The sequence below is a fragment of the Spinacia oleracea genome, chromosome 4 (assembly GCF_020520425.1).
Source record: "Spinacia oleracea cultivar Varoflay chromosome 4, BTI_SOV_V1, whole genome shotgun sequence".
Taxonomy (NCBI): domain Eukaryota; kingdom Viridiplantae; phylum Streptophyta; class Magnoliopsida; order Caryophyllales; family Amaranthaceae; genus Spinacia; species Spinacia oleracea.
The window spans coordinates 178,882,680-178,903,078 of NC_079490.1; the positions used below are offsets into that span (position 1 = coordinate 178,882,680).

At 36.1% G+C, this 20,399-nt stretch overlaps 3 protein-coding genes across 9 annotated transcripts; 2 read left to right on the top strand and 1 right to left on the bottom strand.

Annotated features, from left to right (window-relative positions):
- The first annotated feature begins 1,799 nt into the window (after positions 1–1,799).
- LOC110801446 (KH domain-containing protein HEN4) lies at positions 1,800–8,522 on the top strand. Its single transcript, XM_022006812.2, has 7 exons — positions 1,800–2,489; positions 2,976–3,413; positions 3,509–3,784; positions 6,105–6,341; positions 6,426–6,505; positions 7,396–7,507; positions 8,142–8,522. Exons 1-7 carry the CDS (start codon positions 1,872–1,874, stop codon positions 8,265–8,267), a joined length of 1,887 nt encoding a protein of 628 aa, XP_021862504.2. The 5' UTR covers positions 1,800–1,871; the 3' UTR covers positions 8,268–8,522.
- On the bottom strand, positions 8,477–10,023 carry LOC110801448 (costars family protein). Its single transcript, XM_022006813.2, has 2 exons — positions 9,809–10,023; positions 8,477–8,973 (listed from the first exon to the last, which is right to left on the bottom strand). The coding sequence occupies exons 1-2, from the start codon at positions 9,887–9,889 to the stop codon at positions 8,770–8,772; spliced, it is 285 nt and encodes a 94-aa protein (XP_021862505.1). The 5' UTR covers positions 9,890–10,023; the 3' UTR covers positions 8,477–8,769.
- A 4,062-nt stretch (positions 10,024–14,085) lies between these two features.
- LOC110801409 (GATA transcription factor 19) lies at positions 14,086–20,232 on the top strand. 7 transcript variants are annotated; one of them, XM_022006765.2, is made up of 10 exons: positions 14,088–14,592; positions 15,227–15,313; positions 15,399–15,532; positions 16,472–16,573; positions 16,740–16,854; positions 16,942–17,013; positions 17,275–17,343; positions 17,954–18,019; positions 18,667–18,747; positions 19,864–20,232. In XM_022006765.2, the coding sequence occupies exons 1-10, from the start codon at positions 14,311–14,313 to the stop codon at positions 19,948–19,950; spliced, it is 1,095 nt and encodes a 364-aa protein (XP_021862457.1). In that variant the 5' UTR covers positions 14,088–14,310; the 3' UTR covers positions 19,951–20,232. The 7 variants fall into 7 exon arrangements, with proteins under 7 accessions (XP_056699069.1, XP_021862457.1, XP_021862460.1 ...); XM_022006767.2 differs by having other exon boundaries at positions 14,094–14,592; positions 19,825–20,048; XM_022006766.2 differs by having other exon boundaries at positions 14,096–14,592; positions 16,942–16,998.
- The last annotated feature ends 167 nt before the right edge of the window (positions 20,233–20,399 follow it).

The following is a 20,399-nucleotide window of genomic DNA, read 5'->3' on the forward strand; positions in this document are numbered from 1 at the left end:
TTGTAAATCAACATATATAGTAATTTAATGATCATTGGATTTTAACTTACCATTTTTGTTGGGTGTCCATGGTACTTATTGGCATCTGTAACATGTTCAGCGCGCGTGACTTCTTATTGATGAAATGCAGGTCATGTGCAGTGTGTGTGGTTTCTTATTGATGAAACTAGCTCTTGAGCCCGTTCTAAGAACGGGCAATTAGTTGTTGTTTACGTGTTTTAAAGTTCTAACTTTTTGAGGGTTTGTGATTTTAGGGGAATATATGATTAGATAGAGGTGAAATTTGAAAGTTGAAATAATATATAAAAAATAAATTAAATGGTGAATTAATATTAAGTGTTAAAGAAGTAGATGAAGTGTAAAAAATTGAATGAATATTATTAAACGGTAAATTGATGTTGAATGAAGAAGATCATGTGGAAGATGCATTAAAATTGTAAATTATAACAAACAACAAAATAAACAATTGAAAGAAGAGGATGCCACATGTCATCTAAACATCTATGGTGTTGCTTTTTAAATACTAGGTATAGATGTCGGTGTCTCATTACATATGCACCTATAGATGGGTGCATACCTATTTACTCTTTTCGTCTCTTTTTGTTCTTTAGGTTTTCCTTTTTGGGTATTTTAAAATGTTCTTTACATTTCCTTTTATATTATCACATAAATGACTTAGTATTCTATCAAAATTCGTGTCCAATTATTATTTTAACCAATTAAATTCATTAGGTCATTTAATCTTTCACACTTTTTCATCGGGACATTAAATTTTTCTCATTTCCCAATATCAGAATTTTGATAAAATTGAAAACATTATAAATAAACGTAATTTATCTTGTTTAAATAAAAAAATTGAGGAATCTCAATGCAAATTAATTAATCGTTAAAACGCGTGAAAAACTAGTGTGTGGCTCGGGCGATCCCCCGATTGCTACATTGAATAGTTAAAATTTTAGATTTTTCTTGAGCAAAATATTTGATAAGATACATGTAAAGCATTAAGTGAAAGCATTCATCAAGTTCGTCAACTACACAAACAAACTAAGTCATTTATCGTGAGAAATAATTTTTCAATTGCATCATCTTACAATTTGTATAATTTGTTTTCTAGTGGAAATAAGTGATTCAAAATTAACAAACACCAAATTAGATACATGCAGCCATGCAAGGCATTTTTTTAGTTGATGCTTAATTATGAGACTTATGACATCATGGTTATTCATGGTTATCCTAATTCTTTAATTATTATTTTTTTCCAAAATAGTCAATAGAAAATAAAAAGTCACATAAAAGTTTAGTTGTTGTAAATTTCATGTTAACATTCATTTATAAATTAATGTGAAAAGATAAACCACAAATGGTTGTTGGTTAAGATGGTAATGAAAGTTATCCTCCACACTTGAGGTCTCGAGTTCGAACCTCATTGTATGTATTGATTTTTTGTTGTCCATGATATGACATATCATTTGGTGAGTGGATGATGTGGCGCAAAGGGAAGAGTACTACGTGCCACATAGACATTTTTCTCAACGCCTTTTAATATATTAGTATAGATAACAAAAATAAAAAACAAAAAGAGACGGAGAGAGTATATATTAATAATTAAGTTCAACTCTATTCGATTCAATTAATTTTTTCAGTTCAGTTCACCTCCCTCCGGTCTAGTTCAGTAAAGCTCAAAAGGATACGGAATAGGTTAGACTCAACTAGCCCACGTGCCACGTCAAACAAATTAGGAAAGCTGAGATCAAGGAAACATCCTTAATTGACTCAACATGTCAAAAGACAAGGAAGGGAGTCACGTAGAAAAGAGGCAGTCCAATAAATGGTCAAAACACGCTATTATCTTCTCCTCAATTTCCTCATTAATGGCAGTTATTCAATTGCCCACTCTTCCTTCTCCACCTTCCGCACGCACTCTCATGTCTTCCGACACTTACTCCCCCCTCTTTCCCTCTCCTGCCTCCGCCGCCACCGCCTCCGACCGCGCCAAGACTCCGCCACCGCCTTCGTTTGTCCCCGTCGGCCACTCCTCTCTCCGCATGCTCTGCCACGAGTCACTCATCGGTGGCTTCATCGGAAAATCCGGCTGTTCTATCAAACACCTGCAACGCGACACCGGGTCCAGAATCCGAGTTGAGGACTCGCTCCAACTCGGCTGCGAAGACCGAGTAATCGTCATTGTTGCTCCTAATGTTCCATTCAAAAAGATGAAATTACGAAAAGCCTACGACGAGGTTGAGTTTGAGGTTTCGGCGGTTCAAGAGGCGGCGCTTCGAGTTTTCGAGCGGGTTCTCGAAGTTTCAGGGGAGGGAAATACGGAGGCGCTGTGTAGGCTTTTGGTAGACGCTGGCGAGGCGGGGTCAGTGATTGGAAAAGGCGGGAAGAATGTAACGAAAATTAGGAGAGAGAGTGGAGTTAGAATTAGGGTTTTATCGGGGGGTGAGTTGCCCTCTGGTGTTTCTTATCCTGATCAAGTTGTTGAGGTAACCTTTTTCTTATCTTTTCAATCTGATCAATCATTATTGTTGCAAATCAAAATATCGATATGTATAGCCTGTTTTGTTTAATTTGGAAAAGAATTGTGCTTTTATTGTATTAATTTGGAAAAGAATTGTGCTTTTATTGTATTTTCCTTTTTGGTGCTAATGTGAAGTAGCTTATTTAAAGTTAGCATGAGTGTAAAAATACGTGTGAGTACTTTTTTGGTTTGATATTTATACTCCGTAGTTAGATTTACAGAAACAATGGTTGTTTGGTGGTATAACATTGATGTTAAAACTATCGTAGTCAATTGGTCTAATCTTTTGCTAGATTTGAGCACTCCTGATTAGAGAGTAAGAGTGAGTTAAGTGTTTGAGTTTTAATTAATATAATGATAGCTGCTTGCAAATTGCCATGACGATTGTCCCTAACAATTTCTTAATAGGACTTTAAGAGTACTATTGCTTATTTTCCCTTGTTTAATGTAGATTGAAGGGGGTGTATTGGCTGTTAAAAAAGGTCTGCTTGGTGTTTGTGGCCGACTGCAAGATTGCTTGCAAGGTGAAAAATGGAGCATCAAGGAGAACAGACCTTTGGAATCCACTTCACAATCATCAGCCAACGATTTTTGTGCTGATCTTCCTCTTGATCAGATGTCATTATCTGTGACAACTACCTCTTACAGTCCTGCTGTGGTGGGAAGGTTATCATCATTTGAGGCTGATGGGCGTCCGACCTCAGTCTCAAAATTGCAAAAACAAGAAGTTGTTTTTAGAATTCTTTGTTCAAATGATAGAATAGGTGGGGTGATTGGCAGAGGAGGATCTATTGTTCACGCCCTTCAAGAAGAGTCAGGGGCTTGTATAAATGTTGGATCATTGGTTGCTAATTGCAATGATCGGTTGGTCACTATTTCTTCGGTGGAGGTGCGTTGATACTGATAATAGTAGGCTTAGTGTTCAATGGAAATTATGTGTTTGGATATGCAAGCCCACTGAATTCTTTGCATAAACTTTTGTAGGATGTGGACTCAAGATATTCTCCTGCAGAACGTGCTCTAGTTCTTGTTCATTCCAGGTCTATTGAAGCCGGTGCGGAGAGGGGATTCGAAGCAGGCTTGAACAAGAGATCCTCAGTTTCTGCACGACTTGTAGTCCCATCAAGTCAAGTTGGTTGTTTGTTGGGTAAAGGAGGTTTTATAATTTCTGAGATTAGGAAGGCGACTGCAACTAGCATTCATATACATAATGGTGACCAGGTGCCAAACTGTGTTGCACAGGGCGACGAAGTAGTTGAGGTAATATGTCCTCTGCATTCTTTTTTAGTTCCCACCAGACTCTAAAAATTATTAGGTGTATCTGGTTGCACTGTGCACCCAAGGGTATTTTTATGCCAATTGGTTGTCCTCACATTTTCTCCTCGCATGATTTGCACATGTTATGGTTAAATGTGAGAGGTTGCATGGTGCACCCGAGTGCATCTTAGACGTGATGCCAGACTCCAGGAGCTCTCATTTTGGCATAATGTCATATTGAGTCATGACTTTTATGTTACAGTTGAGAATGGTTGTGATTTCTTATTCTCTGTCCATTCACCAAAAGCTGTTATTCTCATTCTGAACCTTTCCCCCTTCTAATGTGCCCCAGCCGTTGTGAAATGTTTGATCAGAGTAAGTAAACTGCAGTGACAAAAATAAAAACTTTGTATTCCTTGTTGCTTTGTTTTTGTCATAAAGTCCTTTCGTAGACATTGTATAAGCTGCAATATTGTGCAAGAAATATCTGCAATGGTGCATGTTTTTAGTGGGAAGCCAAGTATAATCCACCTGTGGGAGATGTACCCTGGTATGGACTGTGGACCATGCTAGCCTGTCATGAAGGCCATATTTTGTATCTGGCCACATTTGGCCCTTTCTTTCTTGCATCAAAATCTTTTATGTCTCACGAATAACGATATATGCTTGAAGTTTTACTCATTTAAAAGCTCAAAGAAACTGCCACAGAGAGCTTGTTCATAATAACGTTGAGAATGAATGTGGCATATCGCCATACTGGTCCCTGACGCCCCCAACTTTGTTCAAGTCTACCCCTTTTTCTATCTTCTAAATCTGAGCTCGAAGAAGGAAGAGATAAGGTCAATATGTTGAGCAAATATGAGATGTGCAGTTGCTAAGTTCTCCCAACAACATAGTCTAGATGGATTTTCACCTTAGAAGCTAATTCATAAATCCAGATAAAGGTTGTCTAAACTGAAAGGATGATGATTGTTGGGGGTGCACAAAGGGATCACAGAATTAGTGAAGAGATTTTGCTGAAAAAACCTCAGTCTAATCTATAATTTTATGGTAGTCAACTATTGGAAGCTGAATGGGTACAAATTTGAAATCTGCGTCGTTTTGATTTTGGTTATTTTTCTTTTTCATTTTGCCTGGGTCACAAAGGGGTCACAGAGTGTGTGAAAAGATTTTCCTGAAAATTCCTCAGTCTAATCTATGATTTTATGGTAGTCACTAGTTGGAAGCTGAATGGGTACAAATTTGAAATCGGTGTCGTCTTGATTTTGGTTATTTTTTAGCTTTTTTATTTTGCCTTGGCAGCCAGTATACAATAGCAATCAATGTTAACTCTTAAGTCCTTCTTAGCTGCCGTACCTCCTAAAGCGACCTTATTGTGTGATGCAATCACTTTCGGTATTTTAAAGGGTTGGACCAATTTTAAAAGGATCTTGTCAATTAAATACCAACATGAGCTAACTGAAAACTACTCACAGTAACCTACATTTACACACCTTTCGTCCTTTCCTGGAATTAATTGCGGCACTCTACTCTCCTAAACTCTTTGTTGAGGTTAATTCTTTTCCCTAAGTGGATTCTCCCTTCACTCAGAAGTTCATTGGTAGGCTCACAGGAGAAGCTTTGTGACAAAGTTGGAGCCCTTTTTTTGCTGCCCTGCTTCTATGCTTTGGTGGCTACTTATATAGGGTGTAGGTGCAAAGGTGTGTAGTAGTTATGTGATAGACATTTTGGTTTTAAATTCATGAAAACCACCCAAATTGGTTACTCTGCTATATTCTGCAATGGGAAAAATAGAGTTGAAGATTGAGGGCATTTAAACTTTTTGGCATAAATTCAGTCTCTGAGGTGAAGCATGTTTAAAATGCTGGACCGACTTAGTTTCATGATGCTTGGATAGCAAATTATACAAATCGGGCAATGAAAGAAGAAAATAGTTCATTTCTTTGATGTTGGACAAGTACTACTGTACTAGTTAAGTGTGAGTTTTGACTTCATTGCTGGTTGGTATTTGGTATCTTGAAAGATCCAAATGCATTTGCCGCATCCTTGTGATTATAGCGGTATTATGTTCTCATGATGTGCATGTTATTGCTACATGTTCTTCGACTTCTTCCTAAATTATTTTTTGTCTATTTTAATACTTGTAACTGTAATCGCGGTTATACTTCGTAATATCTAGTAATGATGATTATTTTTATTCATGACCAAAGTTGATCAAATGAGTGCAAGGTAGAAGCTTACTATAGCCTTTTCCACCCTTTACATTTGGAACTCTGCTTATATGATGTTTTACTTTTTCCCTTATTGCTTTTCTATATGCCAGATCTCAGGGCAGTTCGCAGACACACAAGACGCCTTGTATCATGTAACTGGTAGGCTTCGAAAGAACATTTTCACTAGTGTCCATGGAAGAGTCCGAGATGAGACAACTGTTGGTTTGCGCCAATCTTCAGGAGCATATCGGTCTATTGGTGGACAAGCCACTTTTAGGCAGGGTTTAGGTCCGACGCGTCCTCAGATGTCGCATTATTCTCCTTCAGCAGGACTACGGAAGTCTGAGGTAAAGATGCCTTGTATTATGTAACTAGTAGCTTCGAAAGAACCTTTTGCATGCCATTTAAAAATGATGTCGGGGTGATTGCAGACTGCGGGAGTAAATCCAATGAATTTTGAGACTATTGACAGATGTTTGGCTTCTGATAATGGTGGAGTAGAGCTTAGCAGGTTTGTAGTCCACTTCTTTAAACTACTTTTTCCTTGATGAAGGTCAAATAATGGATGTAATTTCATCTTGTAGATCAATGTACTTTTTGGATAATAGTATAATATATCTTCTTTATGCAAAAAAGCGAACCAAAAAGCAAAGCTGAAGTCTTCTGCTGAGTCTAAGTATATTCTTAAGTTGGGATTTTACGTACTTATTATACTCCCTCCGTCCCAAAATTATACTCATGTTTGACTAAAAACACGGTTTCTAAGAAAGTGAAATGTAATGTATGGGAAAGTGCATGGGAAAGTGGAATATAGTGTATGGGAAAGTTTACAAAGTGAAATATAGAGTATGGGAAAGTGGAATATTGTGTATGGGAAAGTATACAAAGTGGAATATAGTGTATGGGAAAGTGGGAAAAGTAATGTCCAAATAAAGAAATAGAACTATAAACTTGGGACGCCCGAAATAGAAAATAGGACTATAATTTTGGGACGGAGGGAGTAACAATTTTTTTTGGTACTGGGTGATGGTGGTTATTGAATCTTTGTTTGATCATTTCATAAACCATGCAGCGATGTCAATGAAGCTATTGCTCCGTCATTTGCACAATTTGGATACATGAATTATATCTAGCATAGACAATCTCTTTTTAAATGCATGCATTTTACCCCCCCCCCCCCCCCAAATTCCGCCCAGGCATGTAATGATATGCATGAATTTAATCTCCCTTGAATTAGGCTACTGACTGCTGTCCATATTCCTGAAAGGAAAGGGGTAAATAAGTTTATGGAACTTTAAGGGTCATGTATTTAGTGAATATGTTTACTAGAATCTTTTAGTATTGTTCATTTATAATCTTATGTTTTGGTAAATGTATACAACTTTTTATATACTTTTACAGGATACAGAGACCAGCTATTGTAACAAATACAACAGTGGAAATCCTAGTTTCTGAAAGCTCTATCAGCTCTGTTTATGGCAAGAATTTGTGCAATCTAACTCGTATAAGACAGGTATAATGGCAGCTACTTATATTTTGCACAAAATACTTTTCTCAATCCTGAATGATATGACTTCGAAGAAAACTTTTAAAGAGGTGATATGAGAAGATCAAGAACACATAGTGTTTAGATGAGTTTGAAAATCATCAAGATTTGAAATTAATCAACAAACATTTATATGATTTATATCATTCCCTTATGCTAAATGCAGCTATCACCATCTGACATAATTTATAAATACTGTTCCCATCATCTCATTTGCATTACTTCTGCTTGTGACCAAGAAAGATGTCATTTTTTTTTATCAGTGAGAATTTCTAAAGTCTCTGCTGGTGACTGACTGACTTTGACAGGGTGAACTAGGAATTTTTCGCTTTCAAAGTTTTCAATTTACTGATAATGAAAACAGTAATTACAATTCCTAAAACTGGATCATTATTCTCTCATTTGTATAAATGTGAGAAATCAACATTTGCTTGTTTTGGAGTATCATATTCCTGTAGTATGTGTAGCTAGTGGCACCAGTTGTTTGGACATTCATTTTTTAACATACCGTTGTTGATTATGTAGCCTATGATATATTTTTCCTTCGTCCTTCCTTTCACGTGGTATGCCCTAACCTTGTTTTGACTTTGGTATATTTTAGATATCTGGTGCTAAGGTTACAGTCCATGAAGCGGTTCCTGGAATGGAAAAGAGGACTATTGTAATATCTGGGACACCTGATGAAACCCAGGCAGCCCAAAGCCTCATCCATGCATTCATCCAATAATCCTTTCTAGGTCATCCTGAGTAATTTACTTCATTTTTTTTTGTTTTATCTTTTTGACTTTTTCCATTACTCATTAACTGTAGCCAAATACAGAGTAGGTCTAAAAAAATTTGTACATTTTTTAGATGCAAGGGGCTGTAATTATTTTTGAACATTTTTGAATGCCAAGGGCTGTAATTATTTTTCTGTGAAGCTTTTGACAATACGAGTAATGATTATTATATCTGCATATATAATTTCAGTTCTTTGTAGAAATTGAGCACTCATTTTATTACAACTTTGCCGGAGATCCATAAACTAGATGCGAACCGCATTCAGGCAAATCTTAAGTGACCATATACACATTAATATGGTTTCTTTTCATACAGCACCCAGAAAACAGGAGGTGATATTCAAAAGAGCGAAGTTACAAGAAAAAAGGAAATCATACAGACGCGAGAATGATTGCAGTTCTTAAGGGTCATTCCCCAACAGGATTCTGGAAATCTAAGCATGAAGTTGGTCAGCTTTTGTCTACCTCATCAGTAGAAGCAGGAGCTGTTGCAGAAGGTTTCATGGTAATAACTACATTGTCATGGACACCTTGTAGAAGAAGCTCTCCATCATATGTCAAAATCTTCCTCTTCTTTGCAGCTCTTAGTGTTCCAACCAGAGCTTCAAATATGTTTGCGCAACGATCATCATGAAATAAGACACCAAAGGTGACCTATATAATGTATAATATACCATACAAGGATCAATTAAGATTCAAGCAAACATGAAATTGCAGGAAAAAGTTGTTTTCTTATTCGCACTCTTAGCAAGCTGATCTATCCCTTTACAGAAGATTTCAGGGGTGAAATCTGAGAAATCTTTCGATCGATGATAAAAAATATAAAAAATAAAACACTCACATGGACCGAACATTTAGTCCTACACTGCAGCAATTCATTGTTATTTAAGGTATCGTTAAGTGTATTCAACGATTTTTCTAACAAAATAACAACATTAAGGTTCGAGGATTCGACTATTACTCCAATCTTTTAGCTGTGTTAAAAAGGACTCAGTCTTCCCTATGACAGGATTCTTATACTCAGTAGTTGTTTACAAAGGTGATCCTGCAAGAATGTAATTAGTCTGATGACCAATAATTGACCATTAAGGGATCAACTATGGAAGTCTGCCAATTATACTTAACAAATAATAATCACCAATAACCAATTGTCTCTCTTTCCTCATTTCCAGTCATCTTCATCAGCAGATTATTCATTATAATTATGTTCATTTAAACATCCATGTGAAAATTTACTGGTTGGTTTTTTTTATTAATGCAAGTACTCAGTCTGATTAAACTAATGTTCGACTATAATTTCATCATGCACAATTAATCTAATTAGATCCTGCATTTGAGAATCCAATGCCAGATGACTCAGATCAATTATCCATGGAAGTTAAAAGAAGAAAAAAACTTGAATGATCCAAAATCCAGATCAAGTTTTCGAGAGAAATTGTCAATTTTGAAGAGCTTGAAATTGCAGGATAGATTAAGAGAGAGGATTAACCTTACAAGATCCATCTTCTTGGATCTGGCCAAGCCGTTTGATTTCCTCTTGAAGCTTCCCAACTTCTTCTTCGACATTCATGGTTGATGATTTGCTCTCTCTCTTCTGTAGTTTTTGTTTAGTGAATAAAACTCAGACCAAAGAGACAAGTCGACAGGATAGGAAATTACTCAAATTAGGAATGGTATTATTGAGAAGTGGGTGCGTGCTAGACTGCTAGGCCACTCTTGTTCAAGCTAGGCCATAAAAATTTATAGTAAATAATGTAGACGGAATTCGATCTCAAACCAAATCACAAAATTATAAATAATTGTTAATCACATGTGCTTTTATATTTACTTATGTTAAATACTTGGTTTTTTTTTTTTGGTGTTAGCACCCAGTTCACCATTAGGACTAATCCGGATTCGGGGCGAGTTCTGGGTGGATAGGTTCCAGTCCCCTCCCAATTGTTGTTGCGGGGGATCGAACACGAGTCCTCCCTACCAAGGGGAAATGATAAATCCAAGGAAGAATTTCACTTCTTCCAAGGAAATCACCTTTAAAAAAATGTGGATTTCCTTGGAAGAAGTAAAATTTTCCTTGGATTTATCACTTCCCCCTACCAAGTTTAGCCTCAATCACCACTGAACCAACAAGCAATTGGTTTGTTAAATACTTATTAACATGCCTCCATTTATTGCCGAGTAACAAATGTTAGGTGGTGAAATCAGTGGCGGATGCAATGTAGAAATAGAGGGGTCAATTGACCCCATGAAATTTTGATAATATTCTTTATACCTTTTAGGATTTTCTTCAAATTTTATTATTAAATTAACCATTTGACCCACTAAAATCTGTATTTTTTATTTTCCAACCATTATACATTTTCGTAGATCCGTCACTGGATGAAATCTTATTAAAGATTATGTTAATTGGTTATAGTTGTTGCCTTGTAGGAGTAATCCACTTGTAATATATTTACATACTTCGTATTACTATCTATTTTATATTTAAACTTATTTTATATGAAGTATGTTTTTATCCTAACAAAGATTGACATATGTAGCATTTAAAGCCTAACTATAGGCATTGGTTATATATCCTAGAAATGAATATATGATAACTACATGTAGATCGGTATTATCAATGTTTACAGTTGGAGTAAACTATACTGGAGGTCCCTAAACTTTGGCAAAAGGAGCAGTTAAGTCCCTCAAGTTTCAAAAGGAGCATTTTAGTCCCTCAAAATGGATGGAATCAGCTACTTTTGTTAATACCGTTTCATTTTCCGTTAAGTTCAATAAAATAATAATAAAACCGCTTTAAAGAAAAGGAAAATTAATTTACACGTGTATAAATAAATGAAAACAGCTGATTTTAATTATGACTTAGCTTTTTCAACTTACTTAGCTTTTTCATATGGCTTTTTCTCCATTTACACGTTTCACCCTTTATATTCCCTTTTCTAGGTTTTTCCACAACTCTTCCTAATCAAATCGAATTTAGTGAGTAACCCAAGCAAATTTACTCTAAATTTTCAGCAATTATCGCCATAAACTTCAGCTAATTGTTGTTCTTCCACAACTCTAAAGTTTCAAATTCTCTTCTCCCAGATGTCTGCTACTACCACTAGTTCTTCTTCTACCTTTTTCTCTCTCTTTCTCTCTCCTCTTTTATTATGGGATACTGTTGAAAGTGATCTTTGAAGGTGCACGATTATTGTGATCTCAAGCTCAAGTTGATAGATGATTGATGGTGATCATGATGAGGATCAACGATGATGCAGAGTAGCAGTGAAGAAACCAATCAACCATGGGATTTTTCCCTACTTGCAGCCACGAAATACCGAAGAAGAAGAGGAGTAAACTAAGATGGTTCGAGACTTTGAGTAAGAATTAAGAGGCGGAGGAAATTAAACCCCCTTTCAGGAAATCAGCCAAGAGGTGTCCAGAGCTTGGCTAAGCCCACTCAGAGGCTCCGATTGAAAATTCGGAGTCGGGCCCTGTTGTTAAGGAACATCCAGCAAGGTGCTTTGTTTTTGTGGTTGTGAGTATTGGTTCTCGATCGATCGATCGACTTGCTGATTAAACATGAGATTGAAGATGATGACGATGCATGGAGTTTATGGGTTTGAGCTCGGATGAATTTTACCGGAAATGTAAGTTACTTGGGTGTGCACACAAGGTGTTTGATAAATTGTCTCTGAGAAATGTTGTTGATTAACCTATGCTTGTTGGGTGTGTTAATTTGGGGGATTTGATTAGTAGGAAGCGTTGATCCTTTATTTTATTTTATTAAGTGTTGAATAATTTGGGTACAAATGGCTTTGTTAAATACTTTGAACTGCTAGTTTTTTGTAAAAAGCTAACTTAAAAGGGTTTCCCTTTATTTAATTATTGTTAATATGTAAAGTAACTGTTATTTTGTCCTTTTCTGCCTTTTATATTAATTTGCCTTTATTTTTAATTCATTTAACAGACGTTAGTAACAGAAGTCAAAAAGCAGCGGTTTCCATCCATTTCGAGGGACCTAAATGCTCATTTTGAAACTTGAGGGACCTAACTGCTCCTTTTGGCAAAGTTTAGGGACCTCCAGACATATTTACTATTTACAGTTGTATATACTCCGTAACATTTTCCATATATTTTTACCTGAAAAAAGTTATGAGTAATGAACAAGTTAATAAGATCAGATGCAGTTGAATTAATCTCGACTAAAAAACCAAAAAAAAAATAAAAAAATTGATTAACCAGATGCATAATGATGATTTTATTTCACCTCAAAAGTCTAAATACAAATCCCATGCCCTTCTCACACTCATTAAGCTCACAACAATAAGAACCAATTATTTTTTTTTCCTTTCTCCAATGTAATTAGGGTGCTTTATCTTAAGCTTAAAAAAAGTTTCAATCAAAGTTCGGGTAAGTACATTACGAAGTACTACGTATAAACAGGTCATGTAAGTAGGACTGATCAAAATCCTGGCCGGGTCGAAAAATAGACTAAAAAGGGACCAGTTTTGTACCGGGCGAACTGAATTGCTTGATACTGGTTCGGTCTCCGATCCTTAAATTTTTGGTTTTCGGGTTTCCCGTCCGGTCTGAACAGTTTAACCGAGTTTAAATTAAACAAATAATTATTCTTCTTTACCCTAAAATCATGTGTTATTTCTTTTATTTTCCTATTTTTTAGTCTTCTATATATGTCTCTACTTCCTTAAAAATGGAGAATTAAAGCTTGAATGATTTTCTAGCTATATATTTTTTTTAAAAATAAATAACCTTGAAAGTATGGAGACATATTCAATAATCTCGGTCCAGTCCAGTCAAAACACGGACGGAGCCGGAAAAATAGGTCCGGTCTCCGGTCCACAATTTTTCTTGATTCCGGTTTGGTCCACCCCGGTTCTTGTCCTCTCCTGTCCGATTTTTGACCGGTGTACATCACTACATGTAAGGCCGATAAGTTTTAACCATGTCCTAGCAATTCTAATTAGGTCTTATCAGTTTAAATTTTCAAGTTACTATGAAGTATTTTGTAATTGGGTTTAATAAATTCCAACCAGATCTTATTATGTCCATTAGATTAATCTGATTTAATTAGTTCCAAAAAGTTATACGAAGTATCTCTTTCAGATCAATTCAAGTTTCTATTACATTATATTAAAACAAGACACCAGGAGATAACACATGTCATTTTCTGGTGCAAAATTTTCCCGCCAAAAAACTCTTTCTTAAAAAACATATCTACTTTATTTGTTATTTTATTTTCTCTCATTTTCTATAAACTATTATGTATGAAAAAATAACACAGAACAAGATTATAGAATATTACAGTATTAGATGATTTTGGAAACATTTTAGTCAAATGATATATCAATTATAGAAAATATATGTACTCGATATTTTGGTCAAATTAACATAGGAGTATAAATATTATATATTCAACATTAAAAAAATATAATATGTATTAGGGATAAATTTTCATATTAGATGAATAAATGGGTTCGTTCCAAATTCATTAATTACCCTTTAGCTTTAACGGATAAATATTTCAGTTAAATATTTTATAAAAAAGATGGTCAAATCATAATTTTTGATTTTATAAAAAGGATGCTCAAATAATAATTTCTGATTTTATAAAAAATATGTTCAAATAATAATTTTTGAATATCCATACATGCACGGGAACTAATCGAATTACCCAATAAGAAGAACACATCATTAGACATAAAGAGTCAAAGGCTTAGTCAATCCTATTTATCCGCCATTCACCCTCCCAGACTCTCACACAATTGTATATTTGTCCTTTGAGAACCTAGAAAATGGTCTCTTGTTAGACGACTTTTTGCTCTGCAACACAAAATCTAATTCCCCCTTTTTTCTCATTTCTTTATTTATCCAATTTTCACCACTATTTCTCTCTCCTCCTCGTCCCCTCCAAAAAAAAAAAACAAATTCCTGAGAATTAGGGTTTTAGATAGGACATAGAAACCTTAATTACTTTCGAATGTTGGTAAAATGGAGGTGATACAGAACCAATTCGGACATCAAAATCAGCTTGCGATTATGGAGGAAGAGGAAGACGACGACAGCGCCCCCTTTGACGCTGACGAATTCAGCGCCAGAGGAGATAGCGCCGGCGAAGAGACGCATGTCAGCAAAGAGATTCCTGGTAATGTGAATAGACCTTGTTCAGCTTCGTCTTCTATGTCTTCTTCTTTGATTAGAAGGAGAACTAGTGAGCTTACTATTGCCTTTGAAGGCGAAGTCTATGTCTTCCCTGCTGTCACTCCTGATAAGGCAATTTTCTCTCTCCTATTCCTTTTTTCTGCTCTTTTATGGTCTGATTTTGATTTTTGTTGTGTTTGGCTTGTGTTGGGAGGAAAAATGAGGTTTTGAGCGTAGACCAGTTATTTAAGCACATGCAACAAGGAGGGGAAATTATGATTTCTGTTACATAAAGGATTACCATGGTGTACCTAGACCTAAGTATACCGCAGTCTGTTCTTTTCTGCTCATTTTGGGACTATTGGGGTCTTGGGAGCACCCAAAGCTATTGGTGGTACACCTGGGTGTATAACGGACAATCCCTGACTTCGAATCTGGGTGTCAAAACAAAGCGTACAATAATGATCAGAATTGGGATGTTGATGTTTATGGACTACAACAACCTAACCTAAAAATTAAGGAATTCGTCACTATATAATATAACCAATGTTTTTGCATGAACTTTTGATGAACTGTAAACTCCGTAAGAAGTTCACTATGAAGATTTAATTTAGAAGTGGTCTTGTAAGATTAGCAATTCACCTTTTGATCTCTATTTGTCTAATTACAAATTGAATGTTTTTTTTATAATCTGCATTGTTTGCCCTGCAACTTTGAACACGTGCTTGTATATGGTTTTTGATTCTGTTTGATGTGGTTTTGACAGGTGCAAGCTGTTTTATTACTCTTGGGAGGGCGCGACGTGTCAACCAGTGTGCCTACATCAGAGTTTCTACTCCAGCAACGTAATATGGTATGATTAAAGCCTCAGTAGTTTGTGCTAATGACATGTTGTTCCATAATTTGATTTGAGGTTACGTGCTTGCAAAATGGTACAGACACTAGGAGATCCGTCCTGTGGCCAGAAAATCTCTCATAGAATTGCTTCTTTGGTTAGATTTCGAGAAAAGAGGAAAGAAAGATGTTTTGATAAGAAAATCCGGTATACATGCCGGAAAGAAGTTGCTCAGAGGTGATCATTTTGTACTTCTTCCCCTTTCATTCTGTGGAAATATAACTAGAATTAGTTCTTTTGCTGCATATTGCACCCAGGAGGAGGTTTTGTTCTGCTGTTGCATATGGTGATATGTAACTTTGGTGGGAAATATCTTAGAACCAAAATTGCCTCTGCCTGTTAAGTCCCCGTATATATTAAGGCATTCTGGGAGTGATTCTCTGTTTTGGTTTTAATGATCAAACATATCCTAGAGATGAACATTGGTAAGTGCAGTTAGATGGAGGCGGAGGTATATTTCTCATGGACATTTTTCTCTTGGTCATGCACAGATGTACATCAGTACATGTAGATATATATGTTTGGCGATCAATTTTGTAAAATAAACAAGGAATGGACCTTAGGTTCAACCTTTTTGAAAACATCTGAATTGTCAACTGGCCTCACCCCCTGCACCTGACAAAGTTGTTCTTTCAATATCTGGCTTTGCCATTTGTACCTCCTTTTCTTCTTAAGCATGTTTTTTCCATTGTTTTTTCTTGTTTACTGATGATGTAGAAAATTCCCCTCTACATCACTCACAAGAGAGATGCAGAGTCCCCAAAAATTATGAGGAAAAGGAGGTCTTTGATGTGGAAAAGAACTTTTCTTTTTTCTTTTAATTGTTGGGCAGTGGCCTCATCCAACCACCATTGCAACCATGATTCTTTTTTTCTTCCCGTAAAAACAGTTTTTTTTTCCTTCCCGGGTTATCCTTCTGCTTTATGAACTGGACTATGTGCTTTGGATGTGCCTGTTAACTTTAGGCCTGTTTAAGAGGAAAAAAAGGTGTATTAAAAACTATCTTCGGCGGCTTTTTGTAATGTTGGTCAATTTAAAGAATTTCACTGGAGCATTTTTTGTGATTTGAAAATTTGGACGCAATGCTAAATATGGGTACCAACAATTTCTTATTAGGATGCATCGGAAAAATGGACAATTTGTATCATTGAAGGATGGGTTTAAACTGGCTGCTGTAAATTGGGATCCTAATGGTGGTACACCACCTCCACAATGTGTGTAAGTTTGAAGCAACTAGAACTTCTTTTTCCTCTATTTGGGTGGGGTGAGCCGGGAGGGCTGGGTATCTTGACAAGTTCAAGTTATTGGAAGCTGACATTTATGAATTCTGTATAATATTCTATTTTCTAACTATTGCACTAATGTAGCATACTTTTCTCAACAGCCCACGCAGTTGTCAGCACTGTGGAATTAGTGAGAAGTCTACACCAGCTATGCGTAGAGGCCCATCTGGTCCAAGGACACTTTGTAATGCTTGTGGGCTTATGTGGGCAAACAAGGTGGGTTTTGTTGCTCCACCAATCTGTTTCTGACTTGATATTATCAGCGAAGTTCAAGAGCTTGAGACATCTGTGTTTGTTGTTCAGGGAACATTGAGAAATCTTTCAAAGGCAGGGAGGATTATACCATTTCAGGGTGACCCAGTATGTGATTTGCAGGTTCTGTATTTTGTTAGTGAGATCTTAGTTCTATAATCTGTGGAGTAATGTAAATTTTGCATGATTTTTCAGTATTGGTTGTTAGATATAATAAATGCTAGTGATGTGGTAATCTAACTAAAAGTGCATTCTGACTAATGGGTTTGATTGCCACATGGATTCTGTTGATCCTTGAGCTGTGTAGTTGTTTTTACTACATCCTTGTCCTGTGTTGAGGATGGGTTTATGCTTCAATCAGATTTCATGATGTTGCATTTCCAGGACCCTCCAAGTGATGTAAAGCCTCTAGCCACCGAGCCTGACAATTCCTACGTTAACCAAGAAATGCAGGTATATTCTTCAATTCATTTTTTGTGTTATGGATTTCCCTTGTGCGCATACAGATACCAGGTTTAAATTTGGTAGTTAGGAAGGGGATTTGGCGAATATAAAGCTATTTAGGCCTCGTTTGATAACCAACTGGTGGCTAAATCACATGGGTTATTTGAATAACTTGTTGGTAATATTAATTGTTCATATTTGGCTGTTTTAGTCACCCGTTTAGGTAGATCTGCTATTACGCAACGGTTTAGTTTTAGCTGGAAAGCTTTAGCGTTTTGATAGTCTACAATATATGTTTTTGTATAACGACGTCAATAAGATTAAAGGAGGATTAAAAGCTGGCCAATAGCCATTTTTTGTTAGGACAAATGCTGAAAGTTTGCTTTCTCAAATCCTCAAAACATGGTGGAGTATGGACTTGTGGATGTGCGGTAGGCAATAAGTTGCCTGTGAATTAAAAACCTTTTCTGCGGTATCTATTTAGCTTGAGCATTGTAAGTCAGAAGTTCCTGAACGTATCTATTTAGCAGCTTGAGCATAGGGAGATGTTTCTGAATGTGTTAGAAATTCCTGTATCATGAAAGACTCATGGTTCACTTTAATAATAATCTAACTGCAGAGAAGCCCAGAGGAGGCAAAGCCTCTCCCTTCTGAATCAGGAAAAACCTCGACTGAGGATGAGCAGGTACAAAGTTTCCAGGTTCAGTACTTGAATATGATGGGGTTTTGTAACTTTATCTATTCATCTGCTAAGACACTTTTTACAAATAATATGGGATCTGAATGATCATGCCAGCCATCGATTTATTTTGTCATCGATGTAATAGTCAAGTGAAATCCTGACTTCTGGGTTTTGATCCGGAGTTGATCCTCCTATTCTGCAAGTTGATAGTATCTTTAGCAATTTAGCAAGCTTCATCGATATCAACTTTTGAGTCAAAAACTGTCTGCATTTAATCTCCTGTGTGTTTAGTTTGGATTACCATAATCACTTGAGTGGAGACTAGAAGAGCTTAATCATGGATGTTCCGGACTATTGGCAATTTGGCATAAAGTTAGCTGTCCTAGGGAACTCGATGACTATCTTTATACGCTTCAATTGTTGCTGTGAGTTCGTTTCCTGCATTTGTCTGAATGTACGATTTGCAAACACTGTTTTCTTGTATAGTGTAAAACTATAAAATAACATTTCAAATGAGATGAGACCACATCATCAATCAAAGCCCTTTTCATTAGTTCAGTGTGTAATAGTATCATGAATATACTAGTTTATTGGAGTTCTTGCTGGATATTCTGTGTTATCATGGACTGATATTTTATAGTTTTGCACAGGATTTTCTGGAGAATGATGAAGCAGTAACAAATGATTCTGCAGTCTCCTTGCAAAACGCATCAGTTGATCTCGCTGAGCAGGTAGTTCAATATTTCATTAAATGATAGATTTTGTAGTAGAATGTGTTTGAACTTTAGAGCAATATTGGGGTTTAATTTTCGTAGAAGAACACAATGAAACACAGGAGGTTTGCCGGACAACATCTTCATCTTACTGAAATTCCCCTCTGAATTCTTCTGTTCCCTAACCACCCGTAAGAAGTACACCATAGAAATGAAAAAAAATTGTAGCCACGTATACCTGTAAATGTTGCTGCTATCTAAAAGATCAAATCTTGGAACTGTTAAAAGAAAATTTTAGGGCCTGAAAGTAGGTTTCCTTAGCCCGTATAGAGCTTCCAGGCTGAAGCTTGACTGTTAATTTTCTCAAAATTTATGATAAAAATTATACAAAATAATACTGTTGATTAAAAACTAAAAGTATTAAATAAACTTTTCATATTGTGACAATATATTCAAAAGAAATCAACTGTTATAGGTCAACTTTGAAAGCTTGGATGCCTGTTAATCTGTTATCACATTAAACTCAAAAACTCTATGAGTTCAGCCTGAAACTCCAGGAGCAGCCTTTTTTGCTCGAGGATTCGCTTTACATTAGTCATAACTATGGTGGCTTTCGTGGATGATTTGTATATTGGCACTGGTGATTATAATTTAACAATGTAGCATATGCTTACCAACTTATTAGATTCAGGAAATGGATATACCTATCGATATAATATGAAAATGGAATCTTTAATCACCAGCCCCACACAAGATTTTAGAACAGAATAGATGGAAATTTTTGAAGTGTGTTTATGGTTTGGGATAGGTGAATTGTTAGCTGTAGAAGTGCGGTGATAGTGTTTAGGATATGTAATTTAAGTTTCTACCATACGTATAAGGGTGAATATGTGGAACAGTGTAATCTACACAAAGACTCTGCAATCCTTGTGGACTTATGGCGATATTGCGACGAGAAGGGAATTTTGGATAACCTTACCTTCAAAGCAAATATGCTTTGCGACTTTTGTGTTTCTGTTGCATTTATTACAAATTTAGTGATTTTTCCTTCACTTACGTACACATCTTTGGAACTTGCCAATTATGCATTTTCAGGGGCATCTATCGCCTACTGAAGTTGTGTCAATTTTGTAGGAGGCACTGGAGGAAGTTACCAATGATTCTGGGACAGAATTTGAGATTCCTACAGGCTTTCATGAGTCTATGGGAGCTTTTTACTGACTTAACCGTGATTATTGGGAAGGCTGCAACACATTTTTCATTTGGGTTGCAACTTGCCATAGCAAAGTACTGCTTGAGTAATTGGTACATGTATATTAGTAGTGTTTAACGCATCAATAACCTACAGAACTGTGAAGCTAATTTTCCAATCTGTTGTTTGTAAGAGGGGACTACATCCCTTTACTACAAGCAGTAGATTTTAAGGCTGTACGTAAAAACAGTAGATCCACTTGTGTACCATTTGTAACCTATAAGTTACTGAGCTTAAATTATTTTGTAGAAGTTTCCTGTTTCAGGTGTTTCTTACTCATGTGATGCAAGAAACATGGATTATGTAATATGTGCTGCTAGAATATGCAATGGTAACCTCTAATCTGTAAGTTGGGAGGTTCTGCCAACTAATGTTGGGGTAATGGTATTTGAGAATGCAAATGTATCTTCTGTGGAAA

Coding starts and splice junctions, on each gene's coding strand:
- LOC110801446 (XM_022006812.2), top strand. CDS start 1,872: ATGGCAGTTATTCAATTGCCCACTCTTCCTTCTCCACCTTCCGCACGC. Junction 3,785..6,104: donor AGGGCGACGAAGTAGTTGAG/GTAATATGTCCT, acceptor TCTATATGCCAG/ATCTCAGGGCAGTTCGCAGA. Junction 6,506..7,395: donor GGTGGAGTAGAGCTTAGCAG/GTTTGTAGTCCA, acceptor ATACTTTTACAG/GATACAGAGACCAGCTATTG.
- LOC110801448 (XM_022006813.2), bottom strand. CDS start 9,889: ATGAATGTCGAAGAAGAAGTTGGGAAGCTTCAAGAGGAAATCAAACGG. Junction 8,974..9,808: donor AAGAAGATGGATCTTGTAAG/GTTAATCCTCTC, acceptor TACATTATATAG/GTCACCTTTGGTGTCTTATT.
- LOC110801409 (XM_022006765.2), top strand. CDS start 14,311: ATGGAGGTGATACAGAACCAATTCGGACATCAAAATCAGCTTGCGATT. Junction 15,533..16,471: donor CGGAAAGAAGTTGCTCAGAG/GTGATCATTTTG, acceptor ATTTCTTATTAG/GATGCATCGGAAAAATGGAC. Junction 16,574..16,739: donor ACACCACCTCCACAATGTGT/GTAAGTTTGAAG, acceptor TTTTCTCAACAG/CCCACGCAGTTGTCAGCACT.